The sequence below is a fragment of the Nannospalax galili genome, unplaced genomic scaffold (genome assembly GCF_000622305.1).
Source record: "Nannospalax galili isolate Female #2095 unplaced genomic scaffold, S.galili_v1.0 scaffold264, whole genome shotgun sequence".
NCBI classification, from domain to species: Eukaryota; Metazoa; Chordata; class Mammalia; order Rodentia; family Spalacidae; genus Nannospalax; species Nannospalax galili.
The window spans coordinates 3249957-3272885 of record NW_008352391.1 but is presented as its reverse complement, the minus strand read 5'-3'; the positions used below and the strand labels follow the sequence as shown (position 1 = coordinate 3272885).

The 22929-nt window shown below is 37.7% G+C and overlaps 1 protein-coding gene across 4 annotated transcripts in view; it reads right to left on the bottom strand.

Moving 5' to 3' along the window:
• Positions 1–17995, bottom strand: part of Postn (periostin) — a 33085-nt gene extending 15090 nt beyond the window's left edge. For 2 of the 4 annotated variants that reach the window (XM_008849369.3, XM_029554220.1), the window contains exons 1-12: positions 17824–17994; positions 16543–16641; positions 12064–12128; positions 10406–10563; positions 7463–7627; positions 6518–6664; positions 5945–6086; positions 4786–4998; positions 4110–4244; positions 2742–2890; positions 1509–1645; positions 438–568 (exon numbers count right to left, since the gene is read on the bottom strand). In XM_008849369.3, the coding sequence (XP_008847591.1) occupies positions 438–568; positions 1509–1645; positions 2742–2890; positions 4110–4244; positions 4786–4998; positions 5945–6086; positions 6518–6664; positions 7463–7627; positions 10406–10563; positions 12064–12128; positions 16543–16641; positions 17824–17942 (1660 nt within the window). In that variant the 5' untranslated portion in view covers positions 17943–17994. Of the gene's footprint in view, positions 1–437; positions 569–1508; positions 1646–2741; positions 2891–4109; positions 4245–4785; positions 4999–5944; positions 6087–6517; positions 6665–7462; positions 7628–10405; positions 10564–12063; positions 12129–16542; positions 16642–17823 lie in introns of all 4 variants that reach the window. The other 2 variants (XM_029554219.1, XM_008849370.3) reach the window with 2 other exon arrangements.
• Between the last annotated feature and the right edge of the window lie 4934 nt (positions 17996–22929).

The following is a 22929-nucleotide window of genomic DNA, read 5'->3' as shown; positions in this document are numbered from 1 at the left end:
AATGTACTACATTTTCTGCCATTCTGATGTTACAAGAACTAAAGAAGATAACATTCCATTGTCTTTACTTTTTCGACATTTTGTTTTTTCATGATGTCAGTGTTTGCTCAAGTTGATGTCAATACTTATCAAAACTTCAGTCATTTCAATTAACACAGTGAAAGTTTTATTCACGTACTGTAATTATGACAGTTTCCTTCTCTACTGCATAATTGTGTGTCTTCCAATAAACTACAGCATGAGAGCAAGCAGTTTATGAATGAACATGAATGAGTGACTCTCTACACATCCCCAGTGAGATTAAAGGAAACTGAAACTGAAGCCTGCCAAGAAAACAGAAAGGTGGACGTTTTTGCTGAAATCTGGGCAGCAAAGCTGGAGGAAGAGCTAAGATCCTCAAATCAAGGGGTGATTACTTAGCAATCGCTACTACTTACTGAGCAGAATTTCCTTTTCTTCGTTGGTCATTCCCTTGAAAGCATCATTGGTTGGTGCAAATAAGGTCCAGTCCCCGGGCTGCATCAGGAGATCTTTCAAGTCTGCAGCTTCGAGAAGGCTGAGGAAGATGCTAAGCAGGAAGGACGCACATTTATGTTAATAGATCTAGACTTTGGCTCATTTAAGCCCAGTCCAGTAGAATGGAATCCATGTACTGTGGAAAGAGTGAAAAATCTCACACATTCTCATATGCTTTATATTTAATTTTTGTAAAATTTATTTAATTTCATGTGTATGAGTGTTTTTCCTGAATGTATGTAGGTGCACCCATATTATGCCATGCTCGCTGGCATCGAATTCCCTGGAACTGGAGTTATGGATGGTTGTTAGCCACCATGTGGGTGCTGGGAACTGAACCCAGGTCCTCTGCAAGAGCAGCCAGTGCTCTTAACCGCTGAGCCATCTCTTCAGTTCCTCTCAAATGTTTTAAATCCAGTTTCCCTACTAAGAAAGTTTTATTATGTAGAAATGATTTAAATATATAAATTTTAAGTGTCTTCATCTCAGTTTTTCTTAAAAAAATTAAGGTCATGTCGGGTGTGGTGGCTCATGCCTTTAATCCCAGTACTTGGGAGGCAGAGGCAGGCAGATCTCTGTGAGTTCAAGGCCAGTCTGGTCTACATAGTGAGTTTCAGGCCAGCTGGGGCTACAGCTTTCTCAAAAAGGCAAAAAAAAAAAAAAAGAAAAATTAAGGTCACATTTTATAATTAAACAGATGTATTTTATTTAATATTCTATCAGTTTGTTCTACTAGATATTTTAATTTTTAAAAAATATATGTGAAAAATTTCAAGGAATAGTTCAGTCTTAGATATTTTTCACCCACCAAATCATATTATATCCCAGAAACAAATCAAATGGCATTGAAAAATTGAAAGCATTTGTATGGATTTCTTATTCTAAATTTTATTCTTAGTACTGTGCACCGAATGTCTCTTGGCACAGGAGCTGGGCATCAGGACTGCACCGTGATGCCCATTCTCTTGTGCAGGTGCCGCAGATCAACTCACCTGAAGCGCTTATCCTGCTTTAGCTTATCATGCAGCGACTTCTCTGCTGGTTGAATGATCTCTCGGAATATATGAATGGCTCCGTTTCTGCCTTGCTTGCTTCCTCTCACCATGCATGAATTCTCAATGCAGATGGCCTAGCAAAGCGAAGAAAGAGACATGATATCCTTCTGTCTGCTTGATCTGGATAGGGCTGACCTCTGACATCACAGAAAACAGCTTTTCCCTTCTGCTTTCAAGGCACCCTTGTTATTTGGTCAAGGTTCCTACTACTCTGCATCAGACCTGTGAGTTTTGTCAGTAGGTGGCGAACGTTACACAGAATTCCACGTCTCTATTTTCTGTCATCTCTTGCCGTGTTCTACTTCTAGATACTCTTCTGTTAATATTATCTATAAAATTGCCTGACTTCGTGCTTTATGTGATCTTCACATTTACCATATTTTATAGTCTTTAAGACTAATTAGTTACAGGTCTAATCTTTAATATATGTCTAAATTTAATATATGTACATGTGTGGTTTAATATATGTATACTTTAATATACATGCAAGTATAATTTAAAGTGAAGGTAATTTATTGAGTTATTAAAAACGTGCCTTGGCGCTGTAGCGAGGAGCCACTATGAGCCATATCCACGTCGAGGTGATGGTTCACTTCCCATGAAGCCTTTCAGTTGTAACTTCTCATGTTCCCTGGGTAGAATCTGAATACTGGTTGTAATTTTGAAGGTAATAGTTCTAGGAAATTTCCTGCTTATAATAGTACTCTAGATTCATTCATAGAGTCCATAAATTGGTACGATGCAAATTCATCTTGAAGATCATTCAAAAGAGATCCCATTGTTGTATGGTGACACTGCCGTGAAGCCTCCTGTACGTTTGACTCTACATAAAAGCTATCTCATGAATTACAAAATTTAAACTAGTGTATGGACCATAAACATATTTTAAAGGAAATCATTCTGTTTTCTAGAATCTAAACTAATTTTTCAAAACATCATTATTTCTTTAATGTATAAGTGAAAATTGTCTGCTATTAATTCATGACACATTTGGGATACCTTTCTAAGAGACTTCTCACCAAGCTACTCTCTTCCGTGATCCTATGAATATTACATTTTAAATGATATTTACAAAATTATGAGAAACATTGCTTGTGGCAACTCTTTGACAAGTATCTACCATATAACATTTAGGCAGGTGTAGATAGGTGTCTGTTCTGAGTCACTTACAGTACGATACACGAAGACTCTGAGTTGTTTGCCACCGATGGTCTCCAGGATCTGTCCATTGTAGAGGTCACTAAGGCCGACTTTTACTTTCAATATGTGATTTTGCAGAATTAATTTAAGAAGGCGCTGGTCCATGCTCAGGGTGTCATCTGTGAACAGATTCATGAGGATTTATATGGAAAGTATGGCAGGAGAGAAAACAAGAAAGCGGGCAGTCTTCAGTGTGAGTCATGTATATCCCTCATATCATAAAAGAATCAACCAAGTGCCCAAGTCCCGAAATTCAATCCACAACTACACAGACCTGTCACCTCAAAGGCTCTCACAAGCTCTCACGAGTTCCCACAACAGGCTTCAGCTGTGTAAGGGCTGTGTGCTTTTACAGTGGTTACTGGCAAAAGCTAACTCTTTATGGTGGCCAAAGATTATTTTTTCCTGACAATTAGGTTTTCATTAGTCACATAAGTGAGTGTTGATGAGTCATTTGTAAATTCATCCTTATTACTGGAAAAAGAATCAAAGCACACAGACTCCAAAGGCAGGTTAATGTCAAAACATATGGATATTATTACAAAGGTTATATACTATTTCTAGAAATGCGAATTTCTCTAATTCATAATTTTATATATTACAACTTAGTACTTAGAAAACATTAAAAAGCTTTATTTTTGTTTTCTAATTTTTTTCTAACAATTGAAATATTTCCTTGTGAAATCATTTCTTAGAAAAGTTACCAGCTTGTATTAATTTAAATAATGCCAGTGAACATCAATAACTAGATGTAAAGCATGCACTTCCTGTCAGTATCTGGAGGTCAGTAATAGACTCTTGGTTTTGTTTATTTATAATCTGACATCTATATTTTCCAGTCTCTGAAATGCAAAGTATTCTTAAATATTCTTATGTTGGTGTCAAATAGTCAAATAATAATATTTGTTTTTGTTAATATTTTCTAATACAGCATTATGTGTGCTAGAAATACTATTAGTTTCACAGAATAGTTGTATTCTGGATACTTCCTCTTTCTGTATGCTGTATATATATATGTATATATGTATATGTATATATATATTTTGAGACAGGATCTCACTGTGTATCTCTGGCTGCCTCAGACTCATAGAGATCTGCCTGCCTGTACCTTCTGAGTGCTGGGATTAAAGGCATGTGCCACCACACCTGGCTTGTGTTACATTTTTCATAAGATGTTCTGAAGTAAAGGATGTCTAGTAGAGACGTGCACACAGTATGTGTAGTCAATGCAAAAACTAACCAAAGTTTTGTAAAACATCTATGATTTCTTATTACACACAATCACATTGAAGAAAGGTTCATTGGGGGGAAACAGGAGCAATAGTCTCCAGCACATACCAGAGAATGCATTGTTCACGGGTGCCAACAAAGTGTATTCTCCATCTGGCTTGAGAGAAGAAGCCAAGCCTAACTGCGCCACCAGGTCTGTGAAAGTGGTTTGCTGTTTTCCAGCCAGCTCAGTAACTTGTTTGGCTGTAAAATAAACCGTCACCAGTTCAACAGTGTCGTCATTGTTATTATCATTGTGGGATTAGTAAATCCATTCTTGGCTCTTTTCTAATTGTTTTCAGTGTTAGGCTTTTCAAACATCTGCCTTTCCTAAGTATAAAGGCTCTACTTTTCATTTGGGGGTCTTGATAACTACAAATTATTCCAGAAGGGTAATTTGTTTTATCCTCTTAATGTGGTTTTCTTTAATTATCTATTGCCCCTTTTTTGGTTCTTTCTACCCTGTGAGTGTCAAAGTGTTTTCTTTTATCCAAAGTCTGCCATTTAATTATCTGTCTTTGTGTTGCTAAAAAAGAACTGTGGCAGTTGAGACCATTTGTAAATATTAGGTGCTAGGCCAAGACTCATGCATGACTGCACAGATTTCAAAGACAGTGCTCAGTTACATACTGTCTGTGCGGTGTTTGGGCTTCACATGCCCTTCTTTTTACTGCGTATTCATTCTTCATGACATTAACTGGAAAATAAAGGTAAGTGGGAATAACAGTACAAAACTGATGCTCACCAGAGTCAGGAATGAGGACCTCATCAATCAAATGGATCACACCATTCTTTGTCACAATGTCTTTCTTGTTCACCATTTTGATTCCATTAATGCTGATGCTATCACCTTCACACCCAATCTCAATTGTGTTTCCTTCCATAGTCTCAAACACAGCTCCTCCTGTAATAGCCTCAGAACACTGGAGAGTGTTTAAAATGTGGTACTTCAAGAGAGCTGCAGAAAGAGATTAAAAAAATATCAAATGTCAGATCAAATAATGTGACCCTTAAGTGACACATTTCATTATGGAACTAAATATGTCTAAGAAAACATGATACAGATGTAAACACTAAAGTTTTACAAATCAATTCCACAATAGAAGCAGCTTAGTTTGGTAGAAAGAAAGGAAGAGAGGCTGTGCTTCCGAAATTATTTTTGCATGTTAGAAAATACGGAAGATCCAGTGCTAACTACTACAAAAAGAAGCAGTTGATGTGAAAACAAGCAAAACAAAGTTCTTTGAGATAGTCTGTAAAGTTGTTAGTCATTTCTGTCTAAAGCGCCCAGGTAAAATGAGATAGTCTTCCAAAAGACTGTTCATGATTTGCAGTGTGGTTTTAGATCTCAGTGGTTACATAAGAAGTTCCTTAAAAACACATAGAAAACAGAAAAAAACAAAACAGTATTTTCTTTCTTGAAGGGCATCTGAAGAGCTCTGACTGTTACATACATTATATCTAGACTTATGTCTTCAAAATTGCCATCTTCATTTGGTTAAACATATCTGGAGATTGAGTACACACAATATGCTAGCACAGGATAAAATCTGTATGATCATTGAAAGGTAGGTTGGAAAGAACCTAACTTCATTTAAGTATCAGTAAGTCGTGGCCTGATACTTGTTTTCCATTCTTGATTAAACTTTCTTACTGTCTGTAACTTATTTACTTGAAAATAGCACAGAGGCTGCAGTCTTAAAGCAATGGTTGTTTAAGGTTTATGCTCTTCCTGTTCTTTCAAGACCTTAAAATCTTAGTTTTCTGTGCACTTCACAATAAATATTTTTGTCTTTACGTATCAAAGCTTCTATTATTGGCAAGAACTTTCCATTGCCTTCTTTTTCATTGGCTTCACTGTAGATTTCTAGGAGACATCTGAGAGAGAAAAACCATTTTCCTACCTTCAGAAGCTACTTTGTCTCCCATGATTCTTTCCAGGACACCTCGTGGGAGTTTCTCAAAGGCCTCATTGGTAGGAGCAAAGAGCGTGAAATGACCGTCTCTTCCAAGGGACTCCAAAAGGTCAGATGTGATGGCAGCCGCCTGAAACACAAATGGCTTTCAGAGGATCCAGGTCACAGATCCAAAAGAAGTTGCACACACCTGGCAAAGGCTGTCAGGAGGGAGCCAACAGCTTCGCTATAGAAGTTTGCTCTTATTAGATTATTAAAGGATTATTTTTTGGCACAACCAACATTCCTCAAGCCATTTGGAAGAATAGAAACTCTGCCAATGTTTGTCTGACTGTTGTAAACCCAGCAACATGTACTAGTCACCTGGCCAACTTTCCCTGTCAATCCTGACCACATACATTATTTGAGACGGGATAGTGTCTCCTTTATGAAAGAAAAACAGTTGTTTCATGAACTATGTTGGTAAATTCTGACAGGTTTTTAAAATAGCATTTTAATGGCTCACAGATCTTGACAGGGAAAGGACTTCAATGATCCATGAAAATCTTCCCTTCTGCTTACTCTGAAGGATGAGAGATCATCTTCTGCTTCAAGGAAGTCTTGGATTGAGGTACCAATCTGTGTAAGGACACGGTCAATGACATGGACAACACCGTTTGTTGCAATCTGGTTCCCATGGATGACTCGGGCACAGTTCACAGTGACAACCTGCAGTTATTTAGAAAAATCGAAATTCTGAAATCACATCCAGGTATAGACCACTAAAGTGGCAAAGTGGTTTCTACTTTTCCTTTGTGCTAGTAGGCATGAGCCGACACTGGGATATCAATGCTGTGGATTAAGAGTTTCTATTACTTCCTCTGAGAAACAAACTAAGAGAAAACAGAACCAGAGTAGAACGTGTCAGTCAAACAGCCCACCCGGAAACAAAGTGAAGCTTATCTTTCACTTGTGTTACTGATTTTCTTTTTCTTCTTTAATATAAATAGTTACAAAATATTTCTAATCTTGGTCAAAGAATTACATAAAGAATTCCAAGTAACCCTAAAATGAATTCTGAGAGAAAAAGTGATTATTGTAAAATGCACTTAGTTCTACTGAATGACTTCTAACTATTGCCTCATTGCTGAATATTTTGTTTCTAGAAACTTGGATGTTGACAAAACCCTAAGACCCTGTTGGCAGTTTGCCATAAGTCTTATCCAAAAACACAAGAACCTCAATCAGCATGGTATCTAGACAGTGATGGAAAGAACATTCATTATCTTGATTATCCATTTTGTTATCAACAAGAAACTGTTTAAAACACATTGACTCCTAATTGCCAATCAATCATTCTTTGGGAGAAGACAGTAATAGGGTTGAGGTTTGGGGGTAGGGAGCGGATCATGACATAGTAATTACATTATGGGGACAAATGTTTTATCATTTCCATTAATATCATATGCAAGGCTCAGATAAAAAGAAGAATCATTCAGAAGTGAAAATTTTATAAATGAAACTTACCCCATTGGGATAGTGGTTAATAAAAAGCCCCAGGTTGTTGTACATTGAAGGAATAACCATGCCATGTTTTAGGTCCTTGGTCAACAGTCTCTTATTAACCATGTGGCTGTGTAAAGCATTCAATAACTCAACATTCACATTGTTCTCCAGTCCTCTGCGAATGTCCTAGAAGTAATTAAATAGAAGTTAATTCATTATGGTTGCACAGGATTTACTTTGTGTGTGTGTGTGTGTGTGTGTGTGTGTGTGTGTGCCACATGTGTGTGCCTGCAGTGAACAGAAGAAAGTATCACATCACCTGGAGCTGGAGTCATAGGTGCCTGGGAAGGGAATTTGGGTTCTCTGGAAGAGCAGGAAGTACTTAGCTGCTCAATCATCTCTCCAGACCCCTTCATTCCTACTCTCTTGTTATTTTCTTGTTGCATTACGAATTGATCATAGAAATTCTGTCATCAATAGCAAAATTACACTATTCCAATTGAGAAGGGAATTTTGGAATTTTAAATACTCAGTTAAGGATTCTAAATCTGATGCTAGAACACTTGTATATTTTTCAAGACAAAACAAGTTTTTAAAATGTAATGAGGAAGAGACGCCTTCATGTAGGTTAATTATGTAACATTATCAGATATTTAAACATGACAAGTGGGTTATGACATCAGATACTTTATGTGACATTATATTTGCACACAACATTTAAGGGTTTTGTGTTTTCATGGTTGTGTTTTGGAAGCAGTGTCTCATTCTGTAGCCCAGGCTAGCCTCAAACTCATGGCAATCCTCCTGACTCAGCTTTCTGACTGCTGTAATTACAGGCATGTACCACCAAGCTTGATTAACAGTTGATTTAACAAGGATTTTATGTTTCTTCCATAACAGGTTTAAGACATCATTGTTTATACCTTCCCAATACCATGCACCATAGCACATTGAACTTGCTGCTATAGTAGATACAACAATAAGCAAGGGGATGTCTCAACCTCTGCTGTACTTGTTAGGGGACTGGAGAGATGGCTCAGCAGTTAAGAGCACTGGCTGTTCTTGCAGAAGACCTGGGTTTGGTTCCCAGCACCCACATGGACGATAACAACCATCTGTAAGTCCAGTTCCAGGGGATCTGACACTTCTGACCTCCATGGGGCATTGCACAACAGGGGTGTACTTACATACATGTAGGCATAATACTCATATACATAAAATAAACATTTTAAATTAAAAAAAGAGGCTAGAAATAGAAAAGTGTGTTTAGGGTCAAAGGAAGGAGGTAGATGTTTTTATTAGAGTTGTTTGGAGACACTCATGTAGGAGCAGATAAGACTTAAATGGGTAGGCCTGGCATAGTGTCATTCTGAACAGATGATATAGCGTCATGGTTGGGAGAGTAAATCTTATCCATTTTCAGTAGCACATATGTTATATTTACCAGATAATGTTCAGGAAGACATTCAGAAAGGCATAATACTGTGAGAATGGAGGGACCTTTTGTGGCCGAGTAAGAAATTAAAGCAGTAATTAAACTGATGAGGTGGGGGCTGGAATTTAGTGATTGGGATTGAATTTTGGAAAGGTAACCAAGGGGCAAAATTCTTTAGAAATGGAAGTATAAGGAGGATTATTATAGATGATCTTCATAGTTAGGTGATTAACTAATTTGTAGGAAATGGAGCTGAGGGAAGCTACAGTTAGTTTTCATGCCTGAACATTAGGATTAATTTTGTCAATCACGAGAAAAGGGCTATAGAAAAAATTACTTACGGAGAGAAAAAAATGGCATACATTTGGAAAACCATTTGCTTAAGTACCCATACAACGCATTGAAGAAGAAATATTAATGTGGACATTAGAAGTCGCTGGGATTCCAAGGAGAAGGGAATATCAGAACTGCAGATTTGACAACTATACATGCTAAAAGAGAGCAGGAGGTGGCAAAAATACGGGGTGGCATGCAGTTAATGGGAAAAAATTGTAACATTCACCATAAAGGAAAGGAGGCACAGGTGTGATCAGAAGGATGGGGAGAGGGGGCTGAGATGTGGAGAAAACAGAGAGCTCTGTAACTCCAGCATCTAACCACACAGCTAAGGTGCAAAACAAAGATAAGAATGTGCCTGGGCCTGAAAAAGGTGTCTAATGGCAGTAGAAATTGTCAGTTCATCTCCTTATGAGTAGAAAGTGAGAGTGCATTTCTATATTAGTTCTATAGATTCAAAAATTGAGTAATATTTTAGTGTGTTATAAAATTAGATTGTCCACAAAAAGTCTGAAAATCAAATATATAGTTTGGAACATTTCATTTCAATATCCACACATGTATCTAGTATTCTGACACTCTTGTAATAGTAATATATAGCACATAATTATTCACATATAAATAAGCATAAAATGTTTAATATAGCTCTATACTCTATACCTAGTTTATAAACCATAATAAAATATAGCTATATAATATAGCATATAATAGATTTTAAATTAACTATACTTTTTTTTGAGACAGGGTCTCAAATGTATCCCTGACTGGCTTGGAACTCGCTATGTAGGCCAGGCTGGCCTCCATCTCACAGAGATCTTCCTGCCTCTGCTGCCTGAGTTTGGGATGAATGGCCTGTACCACCATGCCCAGCATAACTAAGCATTTTAAATTACCTTTCTAATAGATACATTATCTGAAATCACATGTATTTTCCCACTAGCAAGAAGGTTAAGAGGAAAGGAATGAAAAGCAGTAACAGTAAGTATCCTCTCAGCTTATTTTTAGCTCCCTTAAAAACAATTATGTCTCCTGGGGAATTCCAGACATTTCAATATAAACACGTGTCATTTCCCCAACAACTCATTTTTTACATGTTTTCACATATGCACAATAGAAAGGTACAGTTTCTTTACATATACAAGTTAATCAACTAAAATGAAATAAATATATTAAAGAATAAAATGACGAATTACAGAGTCCAAGTTGTCCCACGCCTCGTTACTTGGTGCGAAGTAAGTGTATGATCCCTTTCCTTCGATCTCTTCTCTCAGTTTTGAGACATCTGAATAATGTTGGGTTGTAGTGGCTCCCACAATGCCCAGTGTACCATAAACGTGGTCAATAGGCATAACTGAAATAATCAAGAAACCAGCAGGTGTTTAGGATTCCATTTCCAGAACATTCTCACAATCATTCAAACTTGACACCATTCCCCAATACATGAACTAATAAACCTAAGTTTGAAAACTCCGTGAATCATCAGTTTTACATGAAACTTGCCTTTGAGTGTTTTATAATAAAGTATTCCTTCAAACAACTATTTCTTATATTGTTAGTGTTAAGGAAAACTACCAGAAAGAATCTCTGATTATTTCACCTAAAGAGAAGAAGGGGCCTTAATTCTCTCTGAGAATGGCAAGTGTAATAAGTTCCATAATATTGAGTTGAATTTCTAAGCAGTATATCACTACTTAAATTTTTAATTTTTATGGATCTGAGTCCCTAATAGGAATATGTAGACTTGCTTTTTTTCATTTCAATAAAGAAAGCATCTAACAGTTTCAGAATGTTTTTCCAGAATGTCAAATGTCATGTATGAATGTTGACCTGAAAGATATATATATGTCAATGTGCATCCAACTTGTTTTCTGACCCTATTGATTTGAAATTTGGTGTAATTTGGGTATAGTCATAAAATAAATGGTTATTTTGTTAGTGAAGTTCGCAAGACACTTAACAGATTAAATCATAAAATCTACCAAAAACTCTCCAAGAGGAGGAAAATTGTTAAAAATTAGATGGGTGAAATTTAACAGGTTTCATTTCAGTCTTATGCCTAAACTGGAAAGACTCACTCTACACCAACGTCTGCCTTCATAGTTTCAATGTGAAAAAACTTTAATAATTGAGTACAGATATGCGCTAATCATATGACATTTTCACCAAAGTGCAGAGTCTCCCCAAATGGGGTACTTGTTTGATAATCAGTCAGCTACTCAGACCCATGTGGAGACTTTCTATGGTTTGGTGTCTATGACAGTGAGGGCTGTGAAGTCTTTGTCCCACTGGGAACTGGAGGATCAGGAGGAGAAAGTTCTGTTGAGGAAGAGGAACCTGAGGAAGGATGTGATGATTGACATATAGCTGAAGGTCATTTCAGAGGAAATAGATGTGCTATGTCTTCTCTGATTGGCAGAATTATGGGCAATCACATTTCTGCTCAAGGACCATTTATAAACTCTGAGTTGCCCGACTAGGGATCTTGGCTTCTTATGTAGTAGGTGCCAAAACTGTAAATGAGTTCAAAGGGAGTTTTATGGAGGGAAACTGAGTTACTTTCAACCAGACTTCAGTCTGAGTTTCTAGTGAATCATCTAGCTTCCAGTGCATGAGAAATGAGCTCCAATGCTACATCATTATGGTCAGCATACAATTAACACAAAAATATAGAGAATGTTCTTGGACTTGTAATGTATGTATACACTTGGAGTGCATGCACAGGCATACACACACACACACACACACACACACACACACACACGCACACACACAACTGGCTTCTCCATGAGTTCCTTTCACTCTGTTCCTCAAACACAAGTTCTCATTTAATTCGGAAAATTTTTATTTTTACCTGCTGGGCAGCCTTTCATCCCCTCCATTCTCATATAACCAGGGCAACATTCATACAGCACAGTCCTGTACAGTGAGAAAGGTTTTAATATTAAATGGAGAACTGTAACAGACACACTTTCATATAAACTTAACAAAAGATATTATTTCCATGATTTGCTATGAATATAGATGTCAGCTCCCCCCACCCCCACCCCTGCACTTCAGGCTCCAATTTGATTTCTCTCTGTACCTTCATGGCACTGGGGAAAAATTCCCTGATAGATATATGAGCTTAAGAACTTAGTAAGTCAGAATTCAAGTCTTCCCAATAATTTAACATGGGCACAGCAGTGATAATACCAACTCAAAATAGTTGTGAATCCCAAAAGAATGTTTTGGAATAATTTTAATAATTATAAGTAGCAAAGAAACATTCATTACTGTAAGGTTCTTAAGAACAGTAGAAAATACATTAACCCTATATGAGATAAATCATATCTAACTTAAATATTATTAGTATGTATTAATTATAGAAAAATAATGAGTTTCATTGATGTTTTCACACATACACATAATGTGCTTTGATCATACTCATTCCTATTACCCTCTCTTTTCCTAAGATTTTGTTTTTTTCCTTTTTCCTTGAGACAGGGTCTCATATAGCCCAGGCTGGCTTTGAACTCATTCACGCCCACACACATATCTGGCTTTTTCAAAATTATTTTCATTTTTTTCTCACACAAGACAAGTTCTTCATCTAATTTGGATGCTGTCATCTCAAAACACTTGGGAGATGAAAGTGGGAGGATTCAGGAGTTAAGGACATCCTCAACTTTATAGAGAAGTCAAGGCTAGCCTGGGCTACATGGTAGGTTTGAATCCAGCTTGGCCTATGTAGTAACATTCTATTTTAAATTAAACAACAATTACAATAAAACTTGGCAGTAGAATAAAAAACATGGGGGAACCAAGCCATTTTAACTTTTAATTGATATAAATTATTCAACCTACAAATTAATTACTCATACATTCACTATTTTGCAACTCGATAATTAAACATAAATTAGCTAGTTCAGACACTATTTCCTTTTTGTCTATTTATCTAGTTGTGATTTTGTGCTCACAATTACGAATGAATAAAAAAAAGTGGACATTTTTAGGAAAGATGACTAGCTATAAGAAGAAAAACTTTTTTTCTTAGTAAGAAAAAATTATAAAATAACCAAAAATTGAATTATTCAGGTGATGGTCTTATATACTGAGTAAAAAAGTAAATAAGTGTTTTCAAGTTGAAGCCAAGACTATGAATTAATATTCATTATTTGAGATGATCCTTGTGACCTCAGACTCCTATTTTTCTATCTTATTAATGAAAATTTCTAGCATATAACAGACAAAACAAAGTAAGAAGTGCCAACTTCAAGCTACTATAATTACAAGAGCTGGGTGTGTGGGAAACATTAGAGGTAGATGGAGCCCAGGTGCAAATCTTAATTTACCCTACAATAAGTTCATTTACATGGATCTCCGTGGAGATACTTTTCAGAGGTCAAGAAATTGATTAGAAGTCCTTGTGCTGTTGATTTGGTGTACATTATGAAGAATAAAAAATGGGATATAGGGGCTGGAGAGATGGCTCAGTGGTTAAGAATACTGGCTTTTCTTGCAGAAGACCTAGGTTCAAATCCCAACACCCACATGGCAGCTAATAACTGTCTGTAACTCCAGTTCCAGGGGATCCGACAGCCTCTTCTGTTCTCCGCAGGCATTGCATGACACGGGTACACTTACCTACATGCCGGCAATACACTCATACACATAAAATAAAAATAAAGAAAATATTTCTAAAAGTGGGATATAGCTATTCTAGAGACCTGAAGAGCAATAGTGACCAGGACAGGGAATTATTGTCATAAGAAAAATGTGAACATGTACTAACATAATCTAAGGATTGGTTGTAATCTAGGAAAGCAATCCACCAGAGGGAATACAATTTCCAGAACAGTGGCTTATAATTTCAGCTGATAATTGGACAATGTGGTTCTCTGAGAGAATATTTCAAAGACAACAAAAATGCTTTCTCCTTTTCAAGAGCACATATATGCTATACAAAACTCCACGTTCACATACGGGTCAGTAGGTCAGATAGAGCAGGAGAAACGAATAGTCATTGCTACATAGCGCTTGAACCTGGGGAATTTATCCTCTCTAATAGTCACAAAAAGTCATGGAATGTCAACTGAAAATGTCATTCTCTAAAGGGAGCCCACAGACAACTTTATTAAGGGATGCTATATATTATAGACAATACCCGAATCCTAGGGAAGTTCATACTTTTCATCAGGCCTGGCCTGTTTCCTTCCATTAAATTCTCAAGGAACTGTTCAATTGGAAGGCAAACTTGACAGGTGAAGTTTCAGCAAGGACTCTGGCAGCCCGCAGAGACAAGTGGATGGCATACCAGGCTTTCTCCCTGTCAGTGTTGCTGATTGCTTTGGTTCTTGGAAACTAGCATTTACCTTTATCTCAGTGAAGAGCTAGAAGTGTGTTTTCTGCAAATGAAGCTACTAGAGGAACATTAGCTAATCTCACTGAGCAAAGGAGACATTGTTCCATTTCTGGTAAAAAGCCAGGCTGCAAAGCAGGGCTTCTTTTTAATGGAAAGCAAGAATCTTGGCTCTTGCTTTGCACAAACTTTGGCATCTCTAATGTATTTAGATAGTGAAAATAAGATACTTCTTGAACTGCTAGGAAGGATGTAATAAACAGTCCCTAAATATTCAGAAAGCATGCCCTTTCTTTTTTAGTAGTGTGCCTTCCAATGTGTCTCATGGTGCCTACAGTCAGAAGAACAAAGACAGGAAAAAGCAGAGACTCAGAGTTCCCAGCAGGGGAAGATCACTGTAAGCACTGGCTTGCATTATAATTGTGTGACTGACTCACAGATTCAGCAGATGTCTGCAAAGGAGTAGGAACAATGTCTAGGTTAAAAAAATAACACCAAGTTGCAACTCCATTAAGGCCATGAACAGCTGCCAAGTCATGCAGTACCCTAGACCGATTACATGGGTGAGATAGGCCACTGCCATATATCTTGTACACATTAGTCTGGCTTGGAAATAAAGAAAATCCTGTATGTTTCAAGTAGGCATCTGGTCCCAAACGCCTTTTCTCACCAAAGTATATGCATATGTTTAAAATAGTTTAGTCTTAAGAACAATTGATATTTGAGTTATTGTCAGTAATTTTGTATTCATTAATTAATTTATCCTCCTAGAAGCTCCAGAATACAAGCACTGAATTCATGTTTCACAGTTTAAATGATTCCATGTTTAAGATTTGTATCAGTATCACTAGGATAGAAATGCCTTTTTTTTGGTGTGTTGTTGAAAATTTCCCACTTTGTAGCTCAGGCTATCCTAGAACTTGAAGCAACTCTCTTGCCTCAGCCTTCTGAGTGATGGGATTAGAGGTATGAGCCATCATGCCTGGCTAAAAGAAGTTTTTCACTCATTCTTCCACTCTCTGGAGGGTAACTGGACAGTGTGCTAAGCAGGTCTTCGGCTCCTTTCAGTCCTCTGGTCCTCAAGGCATCCCAAAAGAAGATGGGGTCCAGATGAGTGGCAGTGAAGGATTTTCCCATTGTTTTCTTTACATGTAAAGTCTTTCTGAGTTACTAAGTCATCCTGCTTTTGAATTATCTCCCTCACTGGAAAATGATGAATTTGTATCACATAAGTGATTCTTAATCTTTAATAGATACATACACCCAGGATTTTAATTTTGAACCAAATGTTATGGTAGACTAAATCAATGAGCATGTCTACTGAAGAATAATGCTTTCCAGTTCTAAGTGAATCAGTTAAATAAATATGTAAGTCATAGAGGAACCATCCTTTTAGCTCTTGGGATATTGGGTAGTGTCATGAGCAACTGTTATCAATGTTGTGGTCTCCTAAGGAGCAGACAGCTTGTGCTAGGCATAAGGGTTTATAAAAGATGGGCTGGAACTCAAGTTCTATTTAAATTAAAGCTTTGATGTAAACTCTGAGGTAAAGTGGAATAATTCACATAATAATTTACAAATTTTTTAAATAACCAGAAACAAATATTAATATATTGCTTTAGAAATCCTACATTTCAGATCAATTTGTTCTCCTGGACCATTATATATGGAACTTCAAGGAGGTCAAAAGAAATACAGAGGTTAACTGATTTCCTTACAACAGTAGAGGACTAAACAATAGGGACAGTGTGAGGGGCATAGAAGCCATCCTGTCCCCACACCAGGCTGAATCACACTGCCATGTGGTCTGCTGAGCGCCTCTAGCTATGATGGAGATGAAGAGGAAATTTTTCTGTTCATGTATATGAGCCCATCTTTTCAAGCTCCCAATTTTGAACAGTATTTTCAAGAATGGGGTGTGTATCCAAAAGGAGGCATGTAATGTCCCATGGAACCTTTGAAATTGGTAAATGAGAAAAAGATGAGACTCACGTTTTCTTTCCACAGATGGCACCTTGATACCAGTTCTTACAAGAGCTGAAGTATTTCTTTTTGGTGCCTAAGATCTGTTGGAGGGCGCAGACATTTGGGCTAGAGAATAAAGGGAAGGAGAAAAGGGTTAATCTCTAATGGTAACTCTCTTTTCATAGCTACAGTTCAGATGGCCCAAAGAAAGGTTAAGATATGGTTGTGAAATTCCAAGATGTGATTCTAGCCTGGCACAAGCCTCACTCCTAATTGGATTATACTGAGTCACTGTAAAAGCAGAAATCTATGTGAAGAAGAGAGGGAAGGGAAAAGGGAGGGGGGGAACATTCAAGCAGAATTAGGTTTAGCATTGATTTAGGTTTATGGGCACATTACTTTTAATAACAAATATCTTTTAAAAACTAAGCATACACTCATTTGGAGCATGGGTGGCTTTGGGGATTCTCTGGGACAATGAGAGACAGAAGAACAAAGGGCCCAGGTTTGATTATGAACAGATGCTCTACTTTGCAATTCCCTAGGTAATTACAAAAGTAAAGGAATGCTAAAACTAGCTTTTAAACAATCATTTACATAAAGGAACATTGATTTTAAATAGAATAACTCTAAGCACACTCCAGCACAACTTTAGGTTTGTTTTTCTCTTAGAGTGGTGGAAGTTCCATTTCGACTGTGAAGGAGGAGAGTTTGAGAGTTAAGAAAATTCCTCTGAAGCTTAGGAAGAAGTGCCAAGAGCCACATTATAAAGTACAAGCATTTCCTTGAGTTAAAGAGTTATTTCTAATAATTCAAAAAGTCCAAGTTATAGTTGCATTTAACGTATGAAATAAAAATACTTCAAAGAATTTGGAGAACCCAGTTAAGCAGCCCAGAATTTAATTTTCCTACATAAATGAAAATTTCCCTGACATTATATGAGATCCTTCAAAGCATTTAACACCCCAGCCTCTAAAAGGAGAAACTTTGATTTTGAAAACCGTATGTCAGAACTTTGGAAGGAAATAAAAACTCAAGTAACTGAATTATAAAGTATCACTCTATTATATTTTGTTAATTGGAGTAAAGTTAAAGTACCATGTAAAGTAATAAGTTATGTTGATAATAATCTGTAAGAGTTTAAAATGCATATATAAATTGCAGAATATTTATTTTCTCTTTTTTAATCATCTTGAGATAAGCACAAAAAAAACTATCTTGAGATGTGTTTATGAGGAACTTCAATCTGTATTGGTAGAACAAGCTAAACAAAACAAAATGAATAAATAAAACAAATCACGGACTTACCCCTGATCTCGACCCCTGATGCGGCTGTGAGCCAAGACCTTGTCATAGTAACTATTGGCACTTGCAGGGTTAACACCGCACAGCAGGAGCAGAGCAGATATGGGTAGGAGAGGGAGCATCTTCAGTCTCTCAGCTGAGCTCAATTTAGGAAGAGATCTGGCAGTGGACTTGGGAGAGCTGCATTTATATACATGCTGGGCTGTGGGAGGGAGCACTGAGTCGACCTGAGACTCTGAAACCTCTCCAAGAAACACTAGCATCGAGGAGGAGCCAGCAAGTCTGTTGGGTTCCCTCGGTTCACTGAGCTCACTGAGTGCCTTTGCTCCTCAACATGAGGAAGACATTTGTTTTCAATCATCGTACATTCAAACTCCAGTTCTTTCCTTAAGCCCTTCATGGATTTTCTTTATGAAAATGTTAAGTGTTCTGTGGTCTGTCTCTTTCTCAGCCTGAGTCCTGTGCTCAATTACACTCTTTCTTGATTTGATTTTATCACATTTGCCAGTCGTTCCACGGCAGAACTGCAAGGTTATTTTTCACCAGAAAACAAATTACAAAGGAGATTTAACACACATTTTGGATAGATTTAGAACTTTCATAAAGTCTGCAGTCAGTAAGCTGACTCACAGAGGAAGCATGTGGGAGATACATATTTTCCTAGCAGTTCTAGGAAAGAAACTCCAGGTGCCTCACCTGGTTCCCTTCTCTTTTCAACTCTTAATGTGCACAGAGGATTAACATAGATAGGCTTCTGGAGGGTTGTCCTAACTCTTGAAATGTAAAATACATTTGTGTTTCATGGCTTTTTATTTCATACTGTACATAATGTTGAACATCTCTAGGCAGCATATCTACTGATAAGTCCTGGAAAAAAATCAGCCCCTATTGAAAACAAGTATTACTAATCCAAGAGTAATGTGGTAATTAAATGCATATCAAGATACAGGGCCAGCGCCAGGAGTATCATTCCCATTTTATTAAGAACTGAAATTTCTTATTGTTACACTGTAGCAAGCCTAGCCAAGGGAATGTTCATTTCCCACTTCACACATGTGTCAGATGTTCAGAATACTTTTAGTGAAGGTGGTCTGAAGGTCAGGAGCCGCCACTTGGCCGAGGAAGATAACTAGTCTCAGTTTCCTTAAATACACAAGTTTTGCAGCATCCTGGAGAAAAGGGGTAATTCCACTTCATTGTGCTGCAAAATCTCCCCTCTTTGATGGCTTTCAGTGTTGTTTTCCCAGTGACAAGAGTGAGACACTGCCTGGACTCTGTGTTTTACACTTGAACTAGCAGGGTAAGGAGAGATTGCATTAGGCCAGAGAGAATTCCCTGTGTCAGAGAGAAACTTATAAGCATCCTGTGGATTTTGCCTTTGACTCTGCAACTTGTAGTTAATTTATTAAGAAAGCACACAAGGAAACAACACAGTACAAACACTTCGCTGGAGAGCTTGTAGAGAAGATATCATACAAGATAAAATGTGTTCCATCCCTGGTCACTTGTGGAGTAAATTATTCTAATCTATTGTTTATATTTATCCAAATGAAGTGATTCTACCTTTATCTGCCTTTCTCTTGTTTGTTTTATACACTGACCTTTTCTTATTGCTAGGTTGTGAAAATGGTAGGTGGTTAGTAACTGCTTAGTGAATAGAACTATCTCATGAAAATAAGTTCTATCTAATCTCAGTCATGTAGCCATTGAAACATTTATTATAATGGTGTTATGTTTGTTATAATGTTGTTATTTATGAGATTGCTCCTCTATTCTAACAAGCGATTGAGGTTTACTTTTTGAATAAAGAACAATATATTTTTGTATAGCAAGAACAAGTTCTTAAGGCCTTCTCATAGTTTTAAATAACAGAAATCTGAATTCTATCCATCCTGCTTGGAACTTCCTCATGGAAGTCTGCAAATACCAGATCACAACAATATTTATAATTGGGATTAGTAATGACATCAAGGAGGGTATTGAAAATAAGAGCTGGATGGCTCGCATAAACCACTGGCAAATCTGGAGAACAAGAAACTGAAGGAGATTTTAGGGTAAGTATGAAAAAAAAATTACTTGAAAAACTGAGGCCAATCCAGAAGTATGATGTTAACTAGTGGGAGAAATCCAAGGCCAGATTCTGATCCATAACTGATGTTGGAGGAAGGTAAAGGAAGGGAAGGGAGCCTTTCCCAAAATGGGAAGGAAAGTTAGCTCACGTTATAGAAGAGACGGGAAGATCTAGGGAAGAAAACATTTCCCCTCAGATGGCCTCTCAAAAGTCAAATTCCCTCTTTCCACACAGGGCCCTTTCTTTTCTCTCCATGAAAGGTTCCTGACCCTGAGCAGGCCTTGTGATTTTCCTAGCAGTTGGGAAGAAGATGGAAATTATGAAAATGAAGTCAGACTTTTCAGGGATGCAAAGTCTGACCCAGAGACATAAGTCATTAACCAGAAAGAAATGGTTTATTATGTAACTGAAGAATAACAATGTGTCTGAAAGACAGGGCCATTTGTCCCCAGCCTTCCCGATGCTAATTTACTGGCAATTTTCCACTTATCTGGTGGTTCTTTGTGATATGCCTCTAGCCTCCTGGGACCATGAGATCATCAACTACCATGGTTACTGTCTCTAGAGTGAAGCCTTAAAACTCCTGCCCCCTAGTATTTGACATGGAGCATGAACTCAGCGAACCTGGATACTAAAAACCAAGTGCTTTAAGATCAATATGTCCTTGGCTTTGAAAAATCCAGAGTAGCTACTTGTATAATATATACATTTAAATCCTCCCTTTTCAACATGTTGTTCAAGTGTCATGAAAACATCCCTTAATGTCACTTTTAGTTGTAGTCGCTTATGTGGAAATTGCACATAATATAATTCACTAATAAAACCTTGAGGCCTCGATGTTAATGTTGAACCTTTTTGGGGAACACATTCCTCAGCATCTAGGTAGCTGTGCTCAGGAGAATCCTACTGGCTCTGGTAACTAGCTTAGTAGCTGTGCAAACTGAAATTCTAGGCAAGTTCCAGTGGTCTTTGATTTCTTTGAGGGAGGAAAAATGTTTTCTTAAAATTATTAGGTATAAAGAATTTAAATTAAGCAATAATCTTGTGTTAATTGTCCATCTTTAAAATATGCATGTAACCAAAACCAAACCAAACATCAATGGCCAACGTAAGGTGTCCAAAAAGCAAGCTGCTGGCTTGCATATTCATGTTGACACATTATAAAGCCAACACAAAGTGGTATTTGCTGAGCCTTCTTGACAGAAGGATATTTTTGATGGATTTCCACCCAAAGCCCCCAAACACAGTCTGTTGGGACACAGTGAAGACAATGAAACTGTATTCGGAAAAGGATTTGACTCAGTGCACACCAGACTAATCACAAGTAATCGTCGCCGTTTTAACCAGGTTAAAAGCAGGGCAGAACCTCGAAGGTAATGCTGTCTTCTCTGCCTCAGTTTAAACTAATTTCTTCCGGAAGCCTTTTAAGTGACAGATTCACCCTCATACTCGGTAGTCAGCCACATGACACTTTGCCTTCTGAGCTGAGAAGGGTTGCAGATTTAACCATGGATGCTGATGATTAACAGTATTTACTTGTATTTCTCTGGAGACATCTAGTGGAGAAAGAACAGCATAAAATGTTCTTAGAAGCATAGGTACTCTTACATTTTGGTTAAAATACTGATTTGAAACAATGAAACAATCTAAAAGGGTTTACATATATTTAAAACACCAACCTGCTGGGAATTAATAACAGTCTCTTCCAAGAAATCTTTTAAGGCTGATGCTGAAAGACACAAGCGATGTCAAATCACGATGAAAGGTAAGAAAAGTGCTGTTTTTGCACATAAGTGGTTGAAAAATGAATTGCTTCACTTTTTATCTGAGTTTTTTTCTACACTGACTGATTCACGAATAAGAAAATATTTTTGTGTGTATGTCTGTGTAGTGTGTGTGTGTGTGTGTGTGTGTGTGTGTGCGTGTGGAGGCCAGAGGTTGACAATGAATGTTTTTCTCTATCACTTTCAATCTTATATAAAATTAAAAAAAAAATTCTTTAGTCTGACGTGGTGGCACACACCTTTAGATCTCAGCACTTGGAGTCAGAGACAGATAGATTTCTGTAAGATCAAGGCCAGCCTGGTGGTCTACAGCCAGTCTCAGGCCAGCTGGGGCTACAGGGAGACCCTGTTTCAAACAAACAAACAAACAAACAAACAAATTCTTTGATCATATCCACTGCCCCCAAACTCCTTCTGGACTCCACTCTCCCATATTCCCCTCCAAACTTCATGCCTTATTTGTTTGTTTGTTTCAACCCACTAAGTCCAAAAGAAGTGCTGCCCGAATGAACATGGGTGTGAAGCCATCCACTGGTGTACGGTCAACTGACAAGGAGCCCCATTCCTGACCAAAACTGACTTTTCCTCCTCCAGCAACCTCTTCGGCTAGTGGTGGGGCCTCATGAGCTCCTTCCCCCATCCATGCTGGAATATTACTTGACTGGATCTTGTGCAAGTCTTATGCAGACAACCATAGTTATTGTGAGTTCAGGTCTACAATGGCCCTGTCCTGTCCAGAAAACACTATTTCACAGCAGTCCTCCAAGACCTCTGACTCTTAGAGTCTTTCTGTCCCTTCTTCCACAAGTTCCCTGAGCCTTAGGGGTAGTGGGTGAGAGACAGATGTCTTGTTCAGGCTGAGCACTTCACAGATACTTACTCTCTGTATCTGACAAATTATGAGTCCCTTGTATTAAGTAGCATCCACTGCAACAAAGCAGCTTCTCTGAAGAGGACTGAGAGCTGGTCTAATCTACGGGCACAGAGATAAGCATTCAGAAGGCAGTATTTTTATTTTATGTATATGAATATTGCCTGCTTGTAAGTGTACCCTTGTCATCATGCAATACCCACGGAGGTCAGAAGAGGGTGTCAGATTCCGCTGGAACTGGAGTCATCGATGTTTGTTAGCTGCCACATGGGTGCTGGGAATTGAATCCAGGTCCTCTGCAAGAACAGCCAGTGCTCTTTAGTGCTGAGTCATCTCTCCAGCCCCTCAGAAGGCAGTTCGATACTATGTCAGTTTAGCAAAAT